The sequence below is a fragment of the Schistocerca piceifrons genome, chromosome 8, assembly GCF_021461385.2.
Source record: "Schistocerca piceifrons isolate TAMUIC-IGC-003096 chromosome 8, iqSchPice1.1, whole genome shotgun sequence".
Lineage (NCBI taxonomy): Eukaryota > Metazoa > Arthropoda > Insecta > Orthoptera > Acrididae > Schistocerca > Schistocerca piceifrons.
In genome coordinates, this window is record NC_060145.1 from 398,725,556 (window position 1) to 398,747,909 (window position 22,354).

At 38.3% G+C, this 22,354-nt stretch overlaps 1 protein-coding gene across 3 annotated transcripts in view; it reads left to right on the forward strand.

Moving 5' to 3' along the window:
- Window positions 1-22,354, forward strand: part of LOC124711495 (lebercilin) — a 181,904-nt gene that overhangs the window by 99,591 nt on the left and 59,959 nt on the right. For all 3 annotated transcript variants that reach the window (XM_047241605.1, XM_047241608.1, XM_047241607.1), the window contains exon 7: window positions 21,517-21,770. In XM_047241605.1, the coding sequence (XP_047097561.1) occupies window positions 21,517-21,770 (254 nt within the window). The remainder of the gene's footprint in view (window positions 1-21,516; window positions 21,771-22,354) is intronic.

Consider the following 22,354-nt stretch of genomic DNA (forward strand, 5'->3'; position numbering starts at 1 on the left):
TCCTAGGTTTCAGTATTTTAGGAAACTGTGGAAATACGTTTGGTGGAAGATCTTACTAATTGTGATGGCATCTTACTAATTCCGATGGTGGCTTTTGACTGGATAAGGTTTGAGACTCAGTGGTTTCTTTAATATCTTCAGTAAGAAAAAAATTTATTGCTAATGACACAGCTACAGCAATTAATTTTATTATGGTTACACGTGAATTTTAACTCTGTGAGCCCTAAATTCGACGCAGGGTGTGCTCTTAATATCACCATTATGCATGCACCTGAGCACCACAGAGGGAATGATATTTAAAAAGGATACTCAGAGGGTGCCATTGCACCGATTTTTTGTATAAATTTAGTTGTGTGCACCAGCAACCTCCAGTGTAAAACACTGAAGGTGGCCGAGTGGTTGTCAGCCAGAATATTGTGCAAGAAGTGGACATTATCTGACTGCAATGCCGAATAGTTTCAATGCATTATTATCTGGTTGAATGAAATTGAGACATGCTGTCTATTTATAGCCAACCATGGTACATGGTGCAAATGGCTTGCTATAGTTAGCTGATATGACTTAGTTATATTTGACCAGATGATGATCGAGCTATCAAATCTAGTCATTGAATACAGTTTGAGACTGTTGAATGTAAAGACAAATAAGAGTATTGGATAATATGCTTGAGATTGGTATGTATGGAATGTAAAGACAAATTTGAAGAGTATTGGATAATATGCTTGATATAGGTATGTATTGAGCAAAGATTTAATCATAAACAAAGCCTTGTGCACAATTTAAAATTGAATAAAGTTAAAATGTATGTGAGGAGAGCCATGCATTGAAATAATTTGAAAGAAAATTTCTGTTTATTGATTGTTAAAAATTATAAGAAATTTTGCTCTTAAATTAAGTCAGTAAATTGATTAAGACATATATCCAGTCATCAGCAACCATAAATGCACCAAAATGGAAGTTAAAAGGGAATAGGCAAAATGCTAAACTCTGTATTTTTTTATACTTTTTACAGCACAATCATATGACAATTTCACAATGTGATGACTGGTTTTGACCAGCCATTGTTTGTCTTCAGACTAAAGGTACATGCTGCAAGTGGTTTCCTTTACATTATTTATAGTCCTGACAATGTATCATGAAATATCAAACAACACGAGTCAGTTGCTTAACTTTATAAGCTCCAAGAGAGTAAGTCATTTTTTCCAAAATACTATTTTGTGTTTTCTGGTGTTTAAAAGGTTCTCTTTCAGTTACCTAATTAATTATCAATCTTATAATTCACTTTCAAATAATTTTCAACAGTTGTGAATCACAATCAACATTTGTTGTATGATGTGATCAAATGGTTAAACCCGACTAAAGCCTTTACAGGACTTCTGAATACATTTTCTTTCTGACAGTGTTGAATGTCGTCTTCATTGACAAATCTTATAGTGTGATACTCGAAAGTTCTCCTTGACACTCTGCACAGCATTGAAAGCATCTGCTATGATATAGGAATGTCTGTTGATGAATACCATATGCTGCATGCCTCACAAGGAGTACCTCAAACAAATAATAAAGTGCAAAATAAACATTTGACCTAGTACAGGACATCATATAAATGACAGCATTCTGCTGTATTTAACTATCATAGAAATTATAGTAAAATCATAGTAGGTATGCTGGCTTATTTATAGATGATGAGTGCACAGGAAATTTCTACCCTCTAACGCTTCTGGGAACATTCCCGAATTTAATTCAGCCAAATTCTATACCATCACAAATTGCTTTACTGAGAAAGATTGTACTGCAATTCTTTCCTTCAGTTGCCCCACAGAAAACCTAAATGCCATGTTTTGAGGTAACTTATCGTGGAGGAAAGTGATGAGAATTGCTTGGTTACCTGTCCTGCTCAAAGTATACAGAAAGACTTTATGCAAAGTATACAGAAAGACTTGGTCCTTTTTTCGGAACAATCTGTCATAGATATGAGATGCTCCAAGTGATTGAAAAAATGAAAAATCATGCCCATTTTCAAGAAGAGTCACACAGCTATATGTCTATATCATTGATGTCAGTGTGTTGTAGAATTTTGGAACAAATTTCACGTTTGCTTGTTACACTCTTTATGGAGTGCAAAAGTCTCCACCAGAAATCAATATGATTTAGCCGACAATCATTTTTGAAACCCAGCCTGTTCTGTTTATCCAGCAGACCCAGGAGGCAACAAATACTGACACCTAGGCTGATGCCAAGGTATTTGCCTTCTGAGAGGCACTTGACATAGTTCTATATTGCCACTTAACGAACAAAAGGTGGATATATGAAATATTAGGCCAAGTTTATGATTTGAGTGAAGAATTTTCGGCAAACAGGACACAGAATATCATTTTTAATTAGTACAACACAATAAAATTATATGTGTGTCTAAACATTCAGCCACTGAAACTTATGAATAGCTGCAGCAAGTGTGCAGTGAAGATTCACTACCTTGTGCAACAGTGTTGAGGAGGTTCAAGGACTTCATAGAAGGCCGACTTGTCTGTGTTAAGGAAGGTGAGCCTAGTGTTCCAGCGTCTCCTGTGACTGAAGCCAACATCAATACAGCTGCTGTGATTGTACGTGAGGCTCAGCAAACAACATTGCCTAGCCTCAGCGAAGTGTTGAGATTGTCATGTGGTAGTGTCTTTACTATTATGCATGATTGTCTCCATACGACCTGTCTTTGTGCCCATTGGGTGCCACATCTGTCGAGTCCTGAATTAAAGGCAGTGTGAATGGAGACTTGGCATGAGGTGCTGTGTCTCTCTGTTGATGGAGGAGATGCGTTTCTAGAATCAATTATCATTAATGATGATTCATGGCTGCATCATTATGATCCTAGAGGAAAACGAGCCAGCACAGTGTGGAAATCACCAGGTTCTCCAACAACAAAAAAGGCAAATGTTATTGCATCTGTAGGGGAAAATGATGGTAATCACGTTTTTTGGCTGTCATGGAATGATTTAGGAGTATGCAGTTCCCCCTCACACTATTGTAACAGCAGCATATTACCTATCAGTATTGGCTAAACTGAGGAAGTTCATTGCAAGGAAATGACCAGAACTTTCACAGAGTGAGTGTCAACTTCCTCATGACAGTGTGCAGCCTCGCGTTGCAAATCAAGCCATGCAGTTTCTGGCGTAGTTCAACATTACCTGTGTACCATATATAGCCCTGAGCTTGCACCCTGTGATTTTTTTTTTTTTATTCCCATCACTAAAGGCAAAGCTTCAGGACATTCGATTTGAGAACTGTGATGCAGTACTCAAGAAATGTGAGGCAATTCTTAAGGACATGACAAAGAATGACCTGCACCGTATGTTTGAGGATTGGCAGAGATGCTAAAATAGTACATTCAAGTAGGAGGGGAGTGCCTTGAAAAAGATTATGTAAACAATGAAGCTGAGTAATAAACATCTGTGAAAAAGAAATCAGTCTCAGTCTTTGTTGATCAGCCCTCGCACTATAAATGGCTTAAGGTAACATTTGAAGCTCCACAAAACTATTCTACATCTACAATGATACTCCACAATCCAACTTACCATGTGTGGCGGAGGGTACCCTGTACCACTACTAGTCATTTCCTTTCTTGTTCCACTTGCAAATACAACAAGAGAAAAAGGGCTCTGTATTTCTCCGTATGAGCCCTAATTTCTTGTACAAAGGACGTTCTAAAAGTTTTGCACAGTCGTCTAATTTTTTTGTTTTTTTTGCAGGAGGAGAATGAAATTTTTGTGAACATGCTTGGGAACATTTAGCTGTACATTGAGCCTACTCAATGTAGCTTCCATCAGCTGTGATGCACCTGGTCCAACATTCTTTCCATGATGTAATTGCACTTTGGTAAAATTCTGGGGATGGACTTTTACACTATCGCTTGACACAGGAAATAAGGTCTTTCTCACTATCAAATGTTTTACGGCCAGGAGGGCCTTCAGATGACCAAAGAGGTAAAAATCAACCGTAGCCAAGTCTAGACTGTAAGGAGAAAGAGGAACAACTTCCCAACCCTTTTTTTTTTTTTTTTTTTTCCTCCAGTGTTTAAAGGCTGTATGGGTTTTGGCATGGTGTAGTCTGATGAGCTGATCCTGAAGCTGTTGTCTGTGGGTCTTGATGGCATCTCGCAGCTTGTCCAATGATGAACAGTAACGGTCCTGGTTAATTGTGGAGCCAGGTTCCAAAAAGTCAATGAAAATGACACCACACTGATCCCAGAAGAAGGAGGCTGCCACCTTTTGGCCTGCTGTTCGTGAAAGTCTTGGTTTCCTCTTCTGAGGGAACCTGTATGACGCCACTCCGTGGATTGGGTTTTGCTCCCAGGTTCGGACAAAAACAACCATGTTTCATCCTGGGTATTGATGCCATCAAAACACTGTTTCCACACTTCAGTAAAGGTCTTCATGAGACCCTCGCATGCATTCTTCCTCATTGTTTTCAATTCTCTTGTCAATAATCTAGGCACCCAACGTGCACAGATTTTTCTGTACCCTAGTGACTGTACCAGTGATACCACACTACCCGATGACAAACGAGCCATTTCAGCAAGCTATCATGTCATCACACACCTGTCGTTTTGGATGATTTGATCAATGGTCTCCTTATTCACATCACTCAATGCCGTCGATGGTCTATTGCATTGTGGATTGTCCAGTAGAGAGAAATCACTACCTTTAAACCTTTGCAACCACCGCTGGACACTGCTGCGATCCACCGTGTTCTCCCCATAAATAGGGAGCAACTTCTTCTGAATCAATGTGGCAGAATCTTCGCCGGTCTTGAGGAGGAACTCCATCACCGACCGTTGTCACAACCTGAAATCTACTTCACGGTTCATTATGGTTCACCTGTAAATAAAAGAAAATACTTTTATATGCCAAATTATAGCTAATGTTCCAAGTATGTTCACAAAAAATTTCATTTTCCTCCTGCAAAAAATAAAAAAAATTAGAGACGACTATGCAAAACTTCTTGAATACCCTTTGTATTTCATATTCGTGGTCCTTACGCACAATGTATGTTGGAGGCAACATAATCATTTTGCTGTCAGCTTCAGATCCCTGTTCTCTAAATGTTCTCAATAATGTTCCTTGAAAAGAAGGTCACCTTCCCTCCAAGGATTCTCATTTGAGTTCCCGAAGCATGTCCATAACATGTCCATAACACTCGCATGTTGTTTGAACCTACCAGTAACGGATCTAGAAGCCTGCTTCTGAATTTCTTTGATGTCTTCCTGTAACCTGACCTGGTACAGGTCCCAGACTCTTGAGCAGTACTCAAGACTAGGTTCCACCAGTGTCCTATGTGCAGTGTCCTTTACAGATGAACCGCACTTTCCTAGAATTCTCCCAATAAAAAAAAAGTCGACCATTCGCCTTTCGTACTACAGTTTTCACATGTTTGTTCCATTTCATGTCGCTTTTCAATGTTATGTTCAAATATTTAAAAGACATGACTGTGTCAAGCAGGATACTACTACTGCTGTATCTGAACATTACGGGTTTGTTGTTCTTACTCATCTGCATTACCTTACTTGCTTCTGAATTTAGAGTTAGCTGCCATTCACCACACCAACTAGAAATATTGTCTTAAGTTATCTTGTACCTTCCTACAGTCACTCAATGATGACGCCTTACTCTACACCACAGCATCATCAGCAAACCACTTCAGATTGCTGCCCATCCTGTCTGCCAACTCATTTATGTATGTAGAAAATTAGAAAATAACAGCAGCCCTATCACACTTTTGTGGGCCACTCCTGAGGATATCCTTGCCTCTGATGGACATTCGCCGTCAATGACTGAGTTCTATAACTGAAGAAGTTTTCGAGCCACCCACATATCTGTGAATCTGTTCCATATGCTTGTACCTTCTTTAACAGCCTGCAGTGGGGCACCGTGCCAAACACTTTCCAGAAATGTGTATGAAATGTGCCTGTTGCCCTTCATCCATAGATGCAGTATATCATGTTAGAAAAGGACAAGCTGAGATTTGCATGAGTGATGCTCTCTAAAACCATGCTGATTTATCGGCATAAGCTTCTCATTTCAAGAAAATTTATTGTATTCAAACGAGAATATGTTCTAGGATTCTACAGCGAACCAATGTTAGGGGTATTGGTCTGTAATTGTGCGGGTGAGTTCTTATGCCCTTCTTATACACAAGAGTCACCTGTGCATTTTTCCAGTCACTGGGGCTCTGCACTGGGTGAGAGATTTGCAATAAATGCAAACTAAGTAAGGGACCAATGCTATTCTCCTGCATGAAAGATTTCTTGAACGTGAAATTTAAAACTTCAGCTTTCGTTTTACTATCTTCAACTGTCAATTGACTTGTGGAAGCCTTAGACCCACTTAGTGATTTTAAATACAACCAGAATTTTCTCAGGTTCTCTGCCAGATCTTTTGCTAAGGTATGGTGGTGGTAGTAGTTGTATGCTTCACACGTAGATCTTTTCACAGACGCACATATCTCAACTAAACTTTGATTTTCATAATTTGTGCGTTCTCTTTTGAACCGAGTGTGCAACAGCTTCTGCTTCTTCAGCAGTTTCTGAATCTCTCTATTGAACCATGGCAAGTCTTTTCTGTCCTTAATCCACTTACTAGGCCCATAATTTTCTTGACCACAATTTACAATCTCCTTAAACTTTACCCATAATTCCTCCACGTACCTCTTACTGAAGCTAAGTGATACCAATTCACTATTTAATTGAGATGCTAGCAACTGCGGATCTGCTCTTTTTAGTGGAAATACTCTCCTAGCGCTCTTGACTGATTTATTAACTTTCGTAACCATAGTTGCTGTATTCACATGATGATCGTTAATCACCGTCTCTATTTGTTGTGGACAGAGTCCGACCTATTTGTAGCTACAAGGTCTGAGATGTTCTTATTGTTGTGGGCTACCAAACTAATTGCTCAAGACAGTTTTCAGAAAACGCGTTCAGAAGTACTTGAAGTACTTCACATGACTGTCTATTTTTACCCCTTGTAGTGAATCCACAGACATCTCAGTCTGTACCAATAAGTTAAAGTCGCCTCCAACTAGCAGTACATGATCTGGGTATTTACACTCTACTGATCACAGACGTTCTTCGAATGTCTCTAGAGCTGTTAAATTGAGTGGCCATAAAACCCACCCAACAAATACTTGGTTTCACCTAGACCTGTTATACAAGATCAGGTAATTTCACTGTCACACTCAACATTGCTAACTGCAATGAACACTCTCCCGCTTATGGCTTGTAATCTGTCTTTTTCGATATACGCTCCATGACTTGGCAAATATCCCAGAGCTCTCCACTAGAGTTTTAGCCAGCTCTTGGTCCTGAGAATAATTTGATGAGAGAACTTTCCTGGAGGGCAGTAAATTCAGGAAGTTTGTTGCAAATGCTTTGACAGTTTACTGGAAAAATTTTGACAGCGAAGTGTCTTTATTCTGAATGCAGTCTGACTTCGGTTGCTGCATGTTGACTGGCAAGTATTTATCAGGGTACCCCAAACTACTGCCGATCCTAAAAAACCCTCATGTGCACTCCACAAGTACTCTGCTACGTGAGTAGCTGCTTCCTTTGTATGGTGCACCCCTGGCCTATCATGGGAGATCCTACAAATCCCCAACCAATAACACAGATCTAGAAATCTGCAGCCACGGCTGTAACAGTGTTGATGAATCCTGTGGTTGAGATCCACCACTTGGCTCCAAACCAAAGAACCCCAATCAACACTGGGAACAATGCTGCACATTGCGAGCTCTTCTTGCACACCACACCTGAGGCCAGCAGTTTTCACTACTTCCACCAGTCGCCTGTATCAACTGGGAGTGGCCTAAGAACTGATGCGACAAGCATCGTTGGTGGCAACGTGAATTAAAACTTGTAAAAAGCTGCACCCAACACGCTCGATAGGCCCAGGCAAGGCTGCCTCCATATCTCAGGTGCCCTCCAGCACACGTACCGAGTGCACATCAGTTTTCTGTCCAGCATTGAACACTATCTGCCTAAGGGACACTGCGATGCACTCGACATTGGATCTGCTGACAAATAATAAACCACTGTTGAAGGAGCAGCCATCTGCTCTCTCACAGGGTGATTGGGTGAGGTCAGATGATCAGTCTCCACATTGGCATTCCAGCTTAAGTGATGCGAACACGGTACGACCAACCACTTCCTCTGCTGTGAGGATGGATCCAATGCATTTGGTACACTAGGAGGTGCCTCAATAAGAGAGACTGTGGGCGAAACAAGCAACACCCGAGGTGTCCCATGTAACATGCCAAGTTCTCCACCACCACTATAGTCTGAGACACCTTCCTAACAAGACTGAAAAAGTAAACTTAGACTAATTGAAAAATTAAACTATAAAATCAGACAAATCCTATATATGCAACTTGCTTCACTCCTGATGTGTCACATATGGATGCTGATGCCGCACTGAGCTATGTAGCAGGATGTTCAGAAGAAATGAAAACTGTGCTAGAGACTGCCCAAATTAACACATACAAAATGCAAGATTACATCTCTCAAACTAAAACACATGAAATTTTACAAATATACTACGAGGAAAAGACAGGAAAAGGTAAACCCTTAACTAACCACTCTGTAGATACGCACCAGCTGAGAGCTGGAGGACCAGATTACACTGTTGTGTATAGAGAAGTTGCAACATTAGAAAATAGTAATGAAATACAGGAAGTGTTACTCGTGATTGAAACTTGGTGAAGGGAGTGGCAGTTAGTCCTCAGTGCAGAAAATGTTATGTAACATGTCATTCATAAATGAATGGAAGGACCCATTGTTGTTTGTCTACACAGTTACCAGTCAGTCATTGGAAACAGTCACATCCATTAAATGTGTGATAGCACACATAGTGATTTAAAGGGGAATTAAAACATAAAACTTTTTTTGGAAAAGCCAGATGCCAGACTAATGATCATTGGAAGAATCATCAAGAAGTGTTGTTCAAGTAGAGATAGATAGCGTAGAGCATTCTAGTTCATCTGTTACTTGAGAAATGCTTCTTACTTTGAGACACTTACCAAGTTGATAGAGGAAATAAAGACGCATCACAGTGTGATTTACTGTTAAAATTCCAAGAGCATATGAAGAGTACATGGGAAAAAACAAAAAGAGTCCAAAAAAATTTGAAAGTGAGATATTGGTACCACTGCATCCTTCTCAGTCAGCTGTTTCTCTGTGCTATGTAGTACCAAGGAAAACACAGTACTGTTCAAGTTACAGACGGTTAAAGAATACATATACATTGGAAAAAGTAATAGAGTCTATCTAAATCACAATGATGAACAACACAGTCTATTAAGGTATAGTTGGTGCATGCATGTTGTGTGTTCTGGCTCAGGATCTATTGTCACTGAGTTGGATGTTATAGCTTCTTATTCATTTAATTCACATAGTATATGTATTGTGTTTCTTGGTTAATAGGTTTTCTTATGTAGTAGCTTGAATTTTTGTTGCAATAATGTTGGACGATTAATTTCAACTGCCTTTAAGTGAAGAAAGTGTCGAAATGTACATGCTAGTGACGAAAAATTGACAAAAAACGTAAAACATATGGCCGCGTCAGTAACGTTGGGAAAAAGCTCTGAGCCTTTGAAACTGGAGTTGACTGCCAATGTAGGCAGTATGAATGTTTCAAGAATATTTATAGCAATGAATGACATTATCTAATAACACAGTTCAACAATCTTTGGTATGATGGTGCTACTGATGCATAACAAGTTATTCATCAAGCGTTATCTCAAAGTGCCCTGTAACTTGGTGCAGACCGAAGCAAATAAAGGTGATGCTAAGTTAAATGACAGCTCCTATACCTAAAAAGCTAGGGTGATAAGGGATGGTGAAGCACTAGAGGTATTAGTATTTCTTAAAGCATTTCAGTCACTCTTTGTGATTAAACCTTTCTGTTTACACATAATTAAAACGTCTTTTAGAAGAACTGGCAAGTTACTAGATGATGGACGAGGAAGCATATTAATTGACCTCAAAAGCTCGCCAAACAGACTCGTGAATACAGTTTTGTGGTGTCTTAAAAGGAAGTGAAGCACATTACAGTTTTTTTTTTTAAGTATATCTTCCAGCAGACCTAAATATCAAGAAACTTCTTTGAGTTTTTTTGACCAAATATCGAGACATTCAGATTTCTTATAAATCATTTAGACACATTTTTGTCTCAAAATTGAATATCACTTTTAGCTACCCTAAAACTGAAATGTGCTTTTGGTGTGAAGAGAGATAGCTAAAATAACTGATCTCGACAGGAAAATCTGTAATGTAACAAGAGAGCAAGAAAGTGAAATGCTGCAAGTGGATCGTAGGATGCTGGAAAATGGAAATATATTGCGCCTCAAGAAAGAAGTGCCTAGAAAGAGGCTAAACATTCACCAACTTCTGAGGCCATTGCAATAGATTCAGTTAAATCCTTCCTACACCAAAAGTAACCTCAAGTAAGGTTTACTTCAGAAGACATTTTTAATGTCCATATTGTATCATGTGTCTCATCAATTATGTACACCTGTGACGAGACTCTGGCGAAGAAGGGGCAAGATGATGATGTGCCAATGCTTCGTCATTTTTTGTACAATTGTCTGAACAGTCAAATACTTGATGTCTTCACACACAAACTCTATCATTCAATTCCTGCACTAAATCACTGTTGAATTAATACAGTTCGACAAAATGATTTTTGCATATGCAGTGTGTGGCCATTTTCTCATGGAGCCAAATAAAAGTTTTGCATTGATCCCCAAGTGTGCAAAGGCTGAAGCTCCTGAGAGCTGGAGAGAAGTGATCAGATGGGCCAGAGCCAAGCCATGTCCATTTAATGTTGTCTTGTGTGGACAGAGCATGCTTAAAAGTTGGAGTAAATTTCTTTCTTCTAAGTCATACAAGAAAAAGCTTTCTTTTGCTCTTAGGCCAGTGAATTAGTTCAGATTTCTTCTAGCAAATTCAAGAACCATGAAACATAAAGACACAGCTCATTCTTCGTAGTGTTGATAAAGGATGATTGGAAGAAGCAGATGAAGCAACAGTGTCAGGAACCTGGGCAGTTCTGCCATGCACCTATTGTCCTGCCCAAAGACAAGTGCAAGGACTTGCAGATCCTGATGAAATTCTGTGTAGATTATGGTTCCAGTGAGTTCTTTACCCAGCTTCTTACTGTCCATCACCTCAGGTTGCCATTAACCAACAAGATATCTCCATTGATGAAAGTGATTTTTAAGGGATGTCATTTTATTACACACATTTCCTGAACCTGGATCACTATCTGAACTTTGATTATAGTAGGTCAGAATCTTTATATACTTAAATAATATTTATTGCCAGAAGAAGACCAAGTGTTCTCAAATAGTGTTATAAAAAGTTCCAATTTGTTAATTGCAGACTGCACGGAGAAAACCAACACAGTCCAGTCATTAAACAATTATGGTGTAAAATAAAATTTAATGCTTTTATAAACAAGCAATAATTTAACTTAAGTTTTAAAATATTGATGAACAGAATTTCCTACCAGTATTTCTTGAAAAGGCTATAAAGGAAAATTAGTGAGCTTTGATCTCACACTTAGGCTTACCAACAGTTGTTTCCACACACAAGTTGTGATTAAAACAGCAAAGGCGGAAGTGACAGTGGTACATGAAATACCCATCATGACACACTGTAAAAAGACTTACAGAGGATGGAGGATACATATACATCATACTCCACAAGCCACTGCACGGTGTGCGATGGACAGTACTGTGCACCACTATTGGTCTTTCCATTCCTTATCCCATTTGCAAATAGAACAGTGGAAAATGACTGTTTATATACCTCCAGATGAGTCCTAATTTCTCATATCTTACCTTTGTGGTACTTTCGTGAAATGTGTATTGGTGGCAGTAGAATCGTTTTGCAGTCAGCTTCAGATGCCAGTTCATTCCCATTTGAGTTCCAAAGCAGCTCTCTAACACTTGCGAGTTATTCGAATCTACTGGTAACAAATCTGCGGGCCGCCTCTCAGTTGCTTTGTTGTTTTTCTTTAATCTGACCTGGTATGGATCCCAAACACTTGAGCAGTACTCAAGAATAGGTAGCAGTAGCATCCTTGTGCAGTCTCCTTTACAGATGAACTACACTTTCCCAAAATTCTCCCAATAAACCAAAGTCGAACATCTGCCTTCCCTACCACAATCCACAAAAAAAGGTTCCGTTATGGCAAATCGTCAGTAATATCGGCATCTCCACGTAAAATTTGGCTGTACACCTTGCCACTCTACTGAAACCTTTTGTAGGGAAGTGCGCACATGATGTTTGAAACTCTGCTGATTTAAACAATAGACTGAAGAAACTTTGACTCAGTGAAACTGACTTACTAGTGAGCTTTGATGTCATCTGACTTTTCACTAAGGTTCCTCTTATGGACTCTGTGTCAATCATCGGCAATAAGTTCACGGCCAAACATGCAGTTTCACCTTTATGCCTGCACTTTCATGCCACACCACAGGTGGAACAGTATTTGTAGAGGGCACAGACTTCAATGGAGGACGCTTGTGTGATGGCCGCCAATGCTCATGTGTTCTCGTGCCAATTTTTGCTATAGAGACGACGCTGTGAACTAGCAGATACTAGTGGCGGAGACACACCTAAAGATGGCTGGACAGTTGCCAGCCGAAATATTGTGGCAAGAAGTCAACATTATCTGACTGCAATCCAAAAACCTCATAGAATATTCAGTACACTGGAAAAACTTCAAGAATCACAAATTTTGAGCAGTTTAAAATGTGAGCCTACCTCATTTACATCGGGCAGTTATAAAAAATGTTCCATTGCATCACTTTTGGTCCTTCTACTCTTCTTGCTCACATTCTGTTAATGAGGGGCCATATCGAGTCTTTTTCCTGATAATATATATAGAATTATTAATTCAACCAAAGGTATATCTCCAGAATCAATTGTAAATGATAGTTTTCTGTGGGTAGTTCAGTAATATTTCAGACACATGGTGTTCGTAGCTAAGAAGAAGAAGAAGAAGAAGAAGAAGAAGAACATACAGTGATTGACACAATTATATACAACAAATAAATGATGAGTCTGTTCTGTGATTTTTGATTGTCTTTGGTGGCGAGTTGTCAAATGTCTATTGTCCAGATGTACTCTGGTTTTTGTGATGAATTCTTAATAATTTACACGACACCATATTTAGTTAATTTCACTGGTTTTCACATTTATTCTTATTTATAGCAATCTGATGACCAGCTAGTGTATGTCACTCAGAACACTAGCCACAGGTTAGAATATTTTACGAAACATTCGGACAATGGTGCACTTTCACAAGTGAGTTCTTACAAATGAATATCAAAAGCAACTGATAACTAGTAACAATACACAAATGTTCATGTGAATGACAAGGAGAAATTAATAAAGTAATTAAGGTAGACTTTAATAATGAGGCAATGACTCTATACACATAGATGTTATTCAGACAGTTTCCAACCATGGACTCTCAATTAGACAGAAACTACATGTTGTTAATGAAAGGAGTGATGCGGAAACATTGTTCAATGGCATTCTACCTGCAGACTGAAGATTTGTGGTCTGGAGGGGTGCGTAAAGAAAGGCATATGGATATTTTGTGAAACTGGTAATACTATTTTAGTTTATAATAATGTAAAGATCAGATTTCACAGTACTGTCAGCTTATTAAGCCCAACAATAATTTTTTAACTGTGCGTTAGATGATTAGAAAAGGATTAAAGTCAGATGTACTATTTTAGTGACAGACTGTAATCTGCACGGTGAATTACCAGGTTTCATGTAAAATCCTCAGGTTTGAAATTTCTCTGTCTTATGACATTTCTTTTAGTGATTTATTTGACTAACTGAAGGTACTGTCCGATTCAGAAAAAATTAGGGTAACGAAAGTGTGACATCATATCTGGGAAATAAGTTGAAGGGCTCAAACAACGAAAGTATTTTTGGGTGTGGCTAAAATTTAACTGTGGATAGTTATTTAGTTAATGACTTTTCAAGAAAAAATAAAGCAGTTACCAAAAAGAGTGAAATTAGGGTTATCCATTGAGTTATATCTTTTTGTGTATAAACTTATGATCTCACACCATTTTAATGATTATCTGTTAACGGAAAAACTTCAATTACTGAATTATTCCAATGGAAAATGTTTTACTGAAAACTAGCAATGACATTGGAATCAGTAGAATAATAGTTTTAGGGAAAATACTGCTTGAGTAATAATTTGGCAATTTTGTGTACACATGATATAGGCATCGCGTGTATAATTGCAATTGGAAGACAAGAAGAGAAAGTTATTTAAAGAAGTAGAATAGTAGCAGATGGAGTACTTCCATCTTGCAAGGCTTGTAATTAGTGTGAGAAACTTCAGCACAGAGTTAAAGGAACATGCCGAAAGGAGACCTTTCAACTTAGAATTGAAAATTTAGGGTTTGTCACTCTTGTAGGCTTCTGATTATATAATTAGGAATTAATCTCTAATGAAATTATAGTATGCAGATTAACTGTAACATTCTCAAATATAATAGAGGAGAAATTTGTTTCTGTTTTACTTTCCTTTACGCTCAGGTAGCAGTTGCGGAACAGCTGTAGAACTCATAATCTAGCTTTTTCCATTACGTATCTTTCTATACTAAACAGGTTCTTAAACCCTCTGCTTACATAGAAAATCTGTTATGAAGTTATGTACCTGTTGGGCCTCTCAGGTCCTTGTTGTTTAAATTGACATAAATCTACATTACTTTGACCACTTATCACTTGAACTGCCTTTCTAGGATAAATACTTTTAAAATAATTTCATTTATTTAAAGTTTACATTTTAAAAACACAATCTTGATACTTTTACTAGTGGCTTTTTAAGGATATATAGTTCATTCTCTTTCTGCACCAGGTGTTTTTATAATATAATGCTGATTTCAGATCTGTGCAGAGTTCACAGACAATAACAGATACGCAATATGCACATCTCCTCCTTTTCTTAGCTGTAGATTTTGCTTCCCTTTCTGGATCCAGTGCCACTAATGAATTCATTGACTACTTTACCTCTGCTGATTGCTTTCCCAAATAGATGATGAAAGTCCGACATCTCATTTTTTTGTTGGTCACCAGCATCGTCCAAATCATGTATGCATTCATTACACTTACAGCAATTGCGTTGAATAAAACCACCAGTGGCCAGTGTCTTGTTTTTTTCTTCACATTATATCATTGTGTCTTACTGGTCCATGGTGTCAATACCGTCTTTTGTGGCATTGTGTGTCAGAAGAACTTCAGGCTTCTTTGCTTCTGATGGTGATACCCTCCATGAAGAGAGCTAAGGGCAGTAACAACTTTGTTCTTCTTGGATACATAAGAGGCTATCTGGTTGAAGATCAAATAACGTAGAGTGTACTTCAGTTCCTTTAGATGTAATAAAATTGGTGGGCTATTTACCTTTGCTTTTTCGGGTTGTACTGACTAGTGTCGGATCATTTGAGAACGGATAATACGCTAAATCAAGAGATGTACAGAAATTATTGTAGAGGATATTATGTCCAGGCTTCTCCAGTTCAATCATCAGGGTTTTCACAATATTCTCTCCAAGTCCCCCAGCTCTGGTTTCTTCCTTGGATAGGCTTTAATTTTTCAGCAGTAGCTTGTTGCATAACTTTATTCCATACGTACCAGATTTTGATGGCATGTGTTGTCAAAATGGCCAGCAACCTCGAAATGTTGAGAAACTGCTCATCCACAGCCAAGCACCATACTGAAATGCAGGTGTTCCTTAGGGTAGTTTCCCACATCTCAAACATTTCTCTGATTGGTTCCACATTTGCCACAGGATCTATGTTCATGTCATGCTGCTGCTTTGTGAAAGAGCATGGAAGTGTTTGTGAGAGACAGTTTCATTGAGCAGTGGTTGGCCATTCTCAGCACTCCAAAGCTGACTGATATCTTCATTTCTTGACTTGTAAACACCATTCAGAATCAGAGCACCAAGAAACTTCTTCATTTGATGCAAATTTAAATCCACCCAATCCTTGTAAATGATTCAACTTTAGTTGTTTTTCTCAGTGAGCAGTCATGAAAGAACAACATAAAACAAGACTCTTCATTATCACAGTTGCTAATTGAATAACTTGTAGGTCCCTGCTCTTCTCTCAATACAGCCTCCTTCTGCTTCTTCTTCGTCTTCTTTTTCTGCCAGAAATTCCAGCATGAGGGGCTGTAGCCATCCTTTATTCCCATTATGAGAAAACAGTAAGTGACACTCAGCAGAATTTGCATTAATTCGTCTTTGTGTTTTCAGTCACATCTACTTCATTATCATCATCACTAGAAAATTCAAATTCAGAAGGTGGGTTTTCAGAATCAGAAGACTGCTCCAACAATTTCTTTATCTCAGCATAGTCCTTTTCTTGTAACATTTTCAGTTTGTATAGCAGACAATGTTATGAAATATCATTGATGGTTACAATGTCTGTGTTTATAAGGTGTCTGCGTCTTCAGAAAACAATGCTGTTCAGACATGAATGTCTTTGACAAGTACAGCCGTGGTAAACGTCATGAAATAATTTCACATATTGCAAATATGACATCAGCTGTTAATGGCGCGTGAAAATTTGCACTGGACTGAGACCTGAACCAGGATCTCACACTTGCTGTGAGGAGTCGCTTTAACAGCTTTGGCTATTCAGGAATGCCTGCAGGACTGACACATTTGAGAATGTGGAAGTATGGAACAAAACACTCCACATTCACAGAGTATCTCAGAAAAGATAATCATAAACCAACCTCAAAAGAAGATTACATGAAAATAATAAGAATAAACAGTAAATGCTACCTTCTTAGCTTACAAGAAGTTTATCACATACAAAAAGAAAACTATTTTGAATGATCAAGTGTACCTGTCAGACAACTCACTATTTAGATTCATAGCTAAAATAATAGACACTCAAACAGATGATCACCAGAATAATGTGACACTTTCTCTCACTCTTTACAGATACCCAGCAAGTAACCTCCTAACCAAGAATCCAATGATCTGAACACCAAGAGCTCTTTATTACCCACTCCGGAACAGCTAAGATGCACACTCAACCTCCTCTCTGAGTAGCCACAACAACCATATCAAATATCTTAACATAATGTGAAAACATCTGTGTGTGGTATTTTTTTGTGTGCATTTTCAACTTTTTGCGGTGTATGGTCTCCCCCCCCCCCCTCCCCTCCCCCTCCCCCCCCCCACACACACACACAAACGCAGAGGTAGAGGGAGAGATGGATAGAAGGAAGGAAAAAAAGATGTCTAATAAACATACAGCTGTAATAGAAATCATTCCAAGTTTTCTTACCAAAAATTTGCAGTTATTGCCAGAGCAGTAGTGGTATTCCACAGCATTTAACTAACAAAATATAAAAACTGTAAAGCAAAAAGATTGTGACATGAAAAGTGTTGATGTTTTACAAATATAGTAACAGTGCGAACTCTAAAATAGGACCAGATGAGAGGAAATGCAAATTTTATCCAGAAAAACAAATAAATGTAAGTAATCACTTGTTAATGTAAAAATACGGCGTGAGCTGCTGTGTAACCTATAGGTATTGTATATAAGAAACAAACTGTGTTATCCCACTGACAATGCCTTAATGTGAGAGCTGGATTGTGTCTGGAACATAATTAAATATAGATTGCAGCAAGTTAAGACAAGTCAATTTAGGAAATTGATATTTATATACTTGCTGCAGAAAATGGCCACACCAACAAAGTTAGTTCGTGTGTTGTTTTGAATGTTCCTGTAGCCAGTTAGTTTGACTTGAGTGTGTCATGTTTGCTGATGGGGAAACTTCGCATTAAGTACAGGAAGTAATTGATGTTTGTGTTTTGGCCTACCAGTAAGTTGGCTGGTGCCAAAGCTTCAGTACATACTGCATTCCTCAAAACATGATATTTACAGGGTGTCAACATTGTCTCATCTGAGAACAGGCCAAAAAAAGGAATTACAGATGTGACACTGTTTAGTGATAATAGGCTAGTTTGACTTGTAAAATTTTTTACAAGGGTAAGCAATCAAGTTTATGTAGGCAGTTGCACCGATAGGGTTATGCCGGTTTAAATCATGTATAATTCAAAGAAATTATACTTAAATTCCTATGCTTTAGGCAATCCCTTCCCATTTTATTGTCAGCAGTTTCAAATGTAGATAACTGAATTACGGTATCTTTGATGATTCAGCAGTAATATCTGATACCTGATGCCCTTCATTATAACCTTAATGAAAATTACCTTGCTCATTAGTGTTGCAGTTCAGTCAGTTTCCATTTGATCCCCGAATGACTCAAATGAGAACCACCTGACCATTTGCAACACATGACAATGTATTTCATTCAGAGGAATATTTATCACACCATGTGCATGGTATGGGTTAGTAATATAGAAATTCCGATGACTGTAGATTGTATTAAAAGTTTCACATCATAAATTTTATAATGAAGACAATTACATAAGCTCTAGTTAGCTTAGTACCTTCAGATATCATAGCATTGTCTGCTTTAAAACTCTTGTGTGATAAACAGTTTCTTCTGGACCTCACAGCAGTATCCACGAAGTCACCTGTCTCATGTGAGTCATGTCGACTGTACCTGAGAAATAATTCTACCTTCCTTCAATTCTATCACCTACTTAACACCTCAAACGTGCTTTTTAGAACTCCTACCCACATTTCATATCTGTGCATTAGATTCTTCATCTGGTAACTTATGTGTAATCAGGGTTACAAATTTTACATATATCAATTTCCAGAGTGTACAGATAGAACAAAACTGCATGAAGACTAAGGTGCTTGTAATTGGCAAGGAATTCTAGAAAGTTACAAGATGTGTTTAGTGCAGATACTTATTAGTGGTTTGCCTCAGTCAGGTCACGTAGATGGGTTTGCAGTCTACCTGTGTGAAGAAACCATTCCAGCAGGACATAGTCAGTGGAATGTAGCATGAGCTATGACATCACATGCACAGTAGCCATACACTGGCTTTATATGGTGGGGGATGGAACTGATTCAGACCAGCAGTGACTACCTGTGCATTGAATTCCTGTGCACTCATGTTTTTCCAGTCGTTCCCCACAGGATTTTTTTAAAACTGTTATTAAAAATTTTGTGGTGCAATGTTTTTGTTTATTTTGTTGGGAATGCTCTATTGATGTTTGTCACTTAAGAACAGTTGTAAAAATTGCACCATTGGTTCTCACGACAGTGTGCTTACATTGTTTCATTCATCGACTCGTGATTTTCAGAGGAATCTCCGTCACTTGATCCGCTGTCAAATTAATCACCTTGTAGTTCACAGTTTGATTGATCCTTGCATTGAGAAATTTGTCCATTTCACCATCACAAAAGTGAATGCATTTTGACAGAATTGATTGTCCACTGATTGATGGCTACCATCTGAGCAGTGTTTTCAATTTCATGTTTGACTTTTAGCACTATTGCACCAAATAGACATCTCATTTTACAGCACAAAATCCTAATTACGCAATGCTTATACATCAATATTCTGTGTATGTTAAGATGGTCCATATAGCTAATGTACACAATTACACATTATTGAATTACTATGTACTACATCAGAATTTAGGCAGCTTCTATTTTATTGTTGTTCACGTATGCATATGTCGACATCATTCATTAACTTGTCCACTGTACAGCCTTTTTTCAGTGTAAAACATATGGAAATGATGGAATTCTTGTCAAACTGTGGTGAAAGAAAGACCTATGTATCTGTCTGCTTCATTCAAAAACTTGGCCACTGCATTCCTTTTACATTGAAAAATGTACAGAATTGATGGAATTCTTGGTGAACTGTGGTGATAGAAAGACTCATGAGATGGCACCACTACAATGATGCCTCATACTACGCAACACAGATTTTAGACATAGAAGTTTTGGGGAAAACTGGAATTGGTCATACAGCTAAAAATGAAATATTGCTGTGTCCCACTAAGTGAGATGATGTACTTTTTAAGATACAAGACTTGCATTCAGGAGGACTGACACTCAGATTATTTTGTGATAATCCAAATTCAAGTTTTCTGTGATTTCCCTTATTTGTGTGTGGTAAATGTGGGATGTTACAAGAACACAACTAATTTCTTTCTCCATCCTTTGCCAATTCAGGCTTGTGTTCCATCTATAATGCTGCGAGACAGGTGGCCCAGTAATTGGGCACTGGCCTTTGTGTCTGAGAGGTTGGCGATTGAAATCCCTGCCTGATCATTCAGATGTCAGTTTCTTTTTGTGATTTCTCCAATTTCCTTAAGACAAATGTCAGGATGGTTCGATTCAAAGTGTGTGGTTGATAGATAGACATATAATCCAGATTTGTGCCGTGTGTGTAATTTGCATTGACATAAACTGAATGGTAAACTCTTATTTCCCTTCCTTTTCTAATGACTTCATGATTGTTGTGTGTTAATCGTTAATGTTGCTTTCTTCTTCCTTTCTTTCCTGTCACTTCCAAGGGGCTGTCATGGTGTTGTGAGGCTACTGTTTTGAAGTGGCAAGATGTAGTGTGGAGTCTGGCTAATCTTATACAGCCTCACGGCTGTTTCTGAGAAAGAAATCTTTTTATCTATGCTTAGTGTACTGCCTTGCTTATACACGTAACTAGTCACATGTAATACGCTTCTACACAGCTTCATTGTTGAAAGTACATTGGAAAATAATGTTCTGTAATTTTTTTATGTCTTGTGCTTGTACCATAATTCATCACTCCACACAACATTTTTCCACTGTTCGATCATCCAATGTTTACGCTCCTAACACAGTTTGGAATTCCTGCGTGATGGTGTGGATAGATGTCTGCCTATTACACATTACGACCCTCTTCAACTGTCGGCGGTCTCTGTCAGTCAACAGACGAGGTCGGCCTGTACGCTTTTGTGCTGTACGTGTCCCTTCACATTTCCACTTCACTATCACATCGGAAACAGTGGACCTAGGGATGTTTAGGAGTGTGGAAATCTCGCATACAGACGTATGACACAAGTGACACCCAATCACCTGACCCCATTCAAAGTTGGTGAGTTCCGCAGGGAGCCCCATTCTGCTTGCTCACGATGTCTAATGATTACTGAACTCTCTGATATGGAGTACCTGGCGGTGGTGGCAGCACAATGTACCTAATATGAAAAACATATATTTTTGGGGGTGTCCGAATACTTTTGATCACATAGTGTACAAAGTAAAAATGTTTCTGTTTGAATTTTCAAAGGGAACTTAGATGTAGCCTGTCACTTGAAATCTTTGGTTTTAAGGTAACTGAACATATTTCACTGTCCATTGATTTTGCATTGTCGATGAAATTTTTAATTAACTCTTAATCAAGATCCTTTCGTGTTTCCTGTTAATGCAATTTTCTTGATACAGATAAATAAGTGCTGAATTTATGAATGTTTGGCCTTACATTTTTTTCTGTAACAATGTTCATAGTTGCTCAATCGAAAAGTTGCGCTTGAAAGCAAAAATTATGAACATCGGTTGAAAACAGAAACAACAAACCACCGCAACACACAACGTGAACTGGCTAGAGTTTTGGAGAATGCTGCACAACTTCAGACTGCTCTGGATGAGAAGGAAAAATTCATAAGATCTAAAATATATCCAACCAGCAACAACAGACGAAGGAATGAAACTGGGATTGCATCGGTTTCCAGCTTCTCTCATTGCAGTGCTGCTCAAAGCAGGTATGATACTAATACAGTTGTCTCTGAATTTATCTTGTCTTGTATAACTCTATTTGTATGAAGAGGAATAGTGAAGCATTAATCCTTTCACTACTGTGGGCATATATAGATGTTCTGCTGTGCTATTCCCCATGTCTTCTGGATGTGCGCCACTTCGGTTTTCCTGCAGTGCTATAAATGTCTGAATATGTCCTGAGCCGCTGACACCTCTGCTGTTGATGAATTACTTCTGTGTCTAGGTGAATAAAAAACTTCTGAGTATTTATCAGACAGCATATGTACCTCAATGCATGGTATCATTTATTAAAAATACACTCATTTCAGTATCTTGAATCATTTATGGGATATGACAATTGTTATGACCACATGATTCATGATGCACAAGGACCTCAATGGACATGTTGTGTGTGACAGTGCTTCACATATAAAACCTAATAGCTCAAGAATGAAATGAGGTATCCTCTGCTCTCAATTAAAAATGAAATTTCAATATAGTGTCTACCATTTGTTTTGTGCAATGTATGAGATGAAATCAATTATATGCAAAGTTTATGCTATGTTTTTTACCTCTGCAATATCTTTAC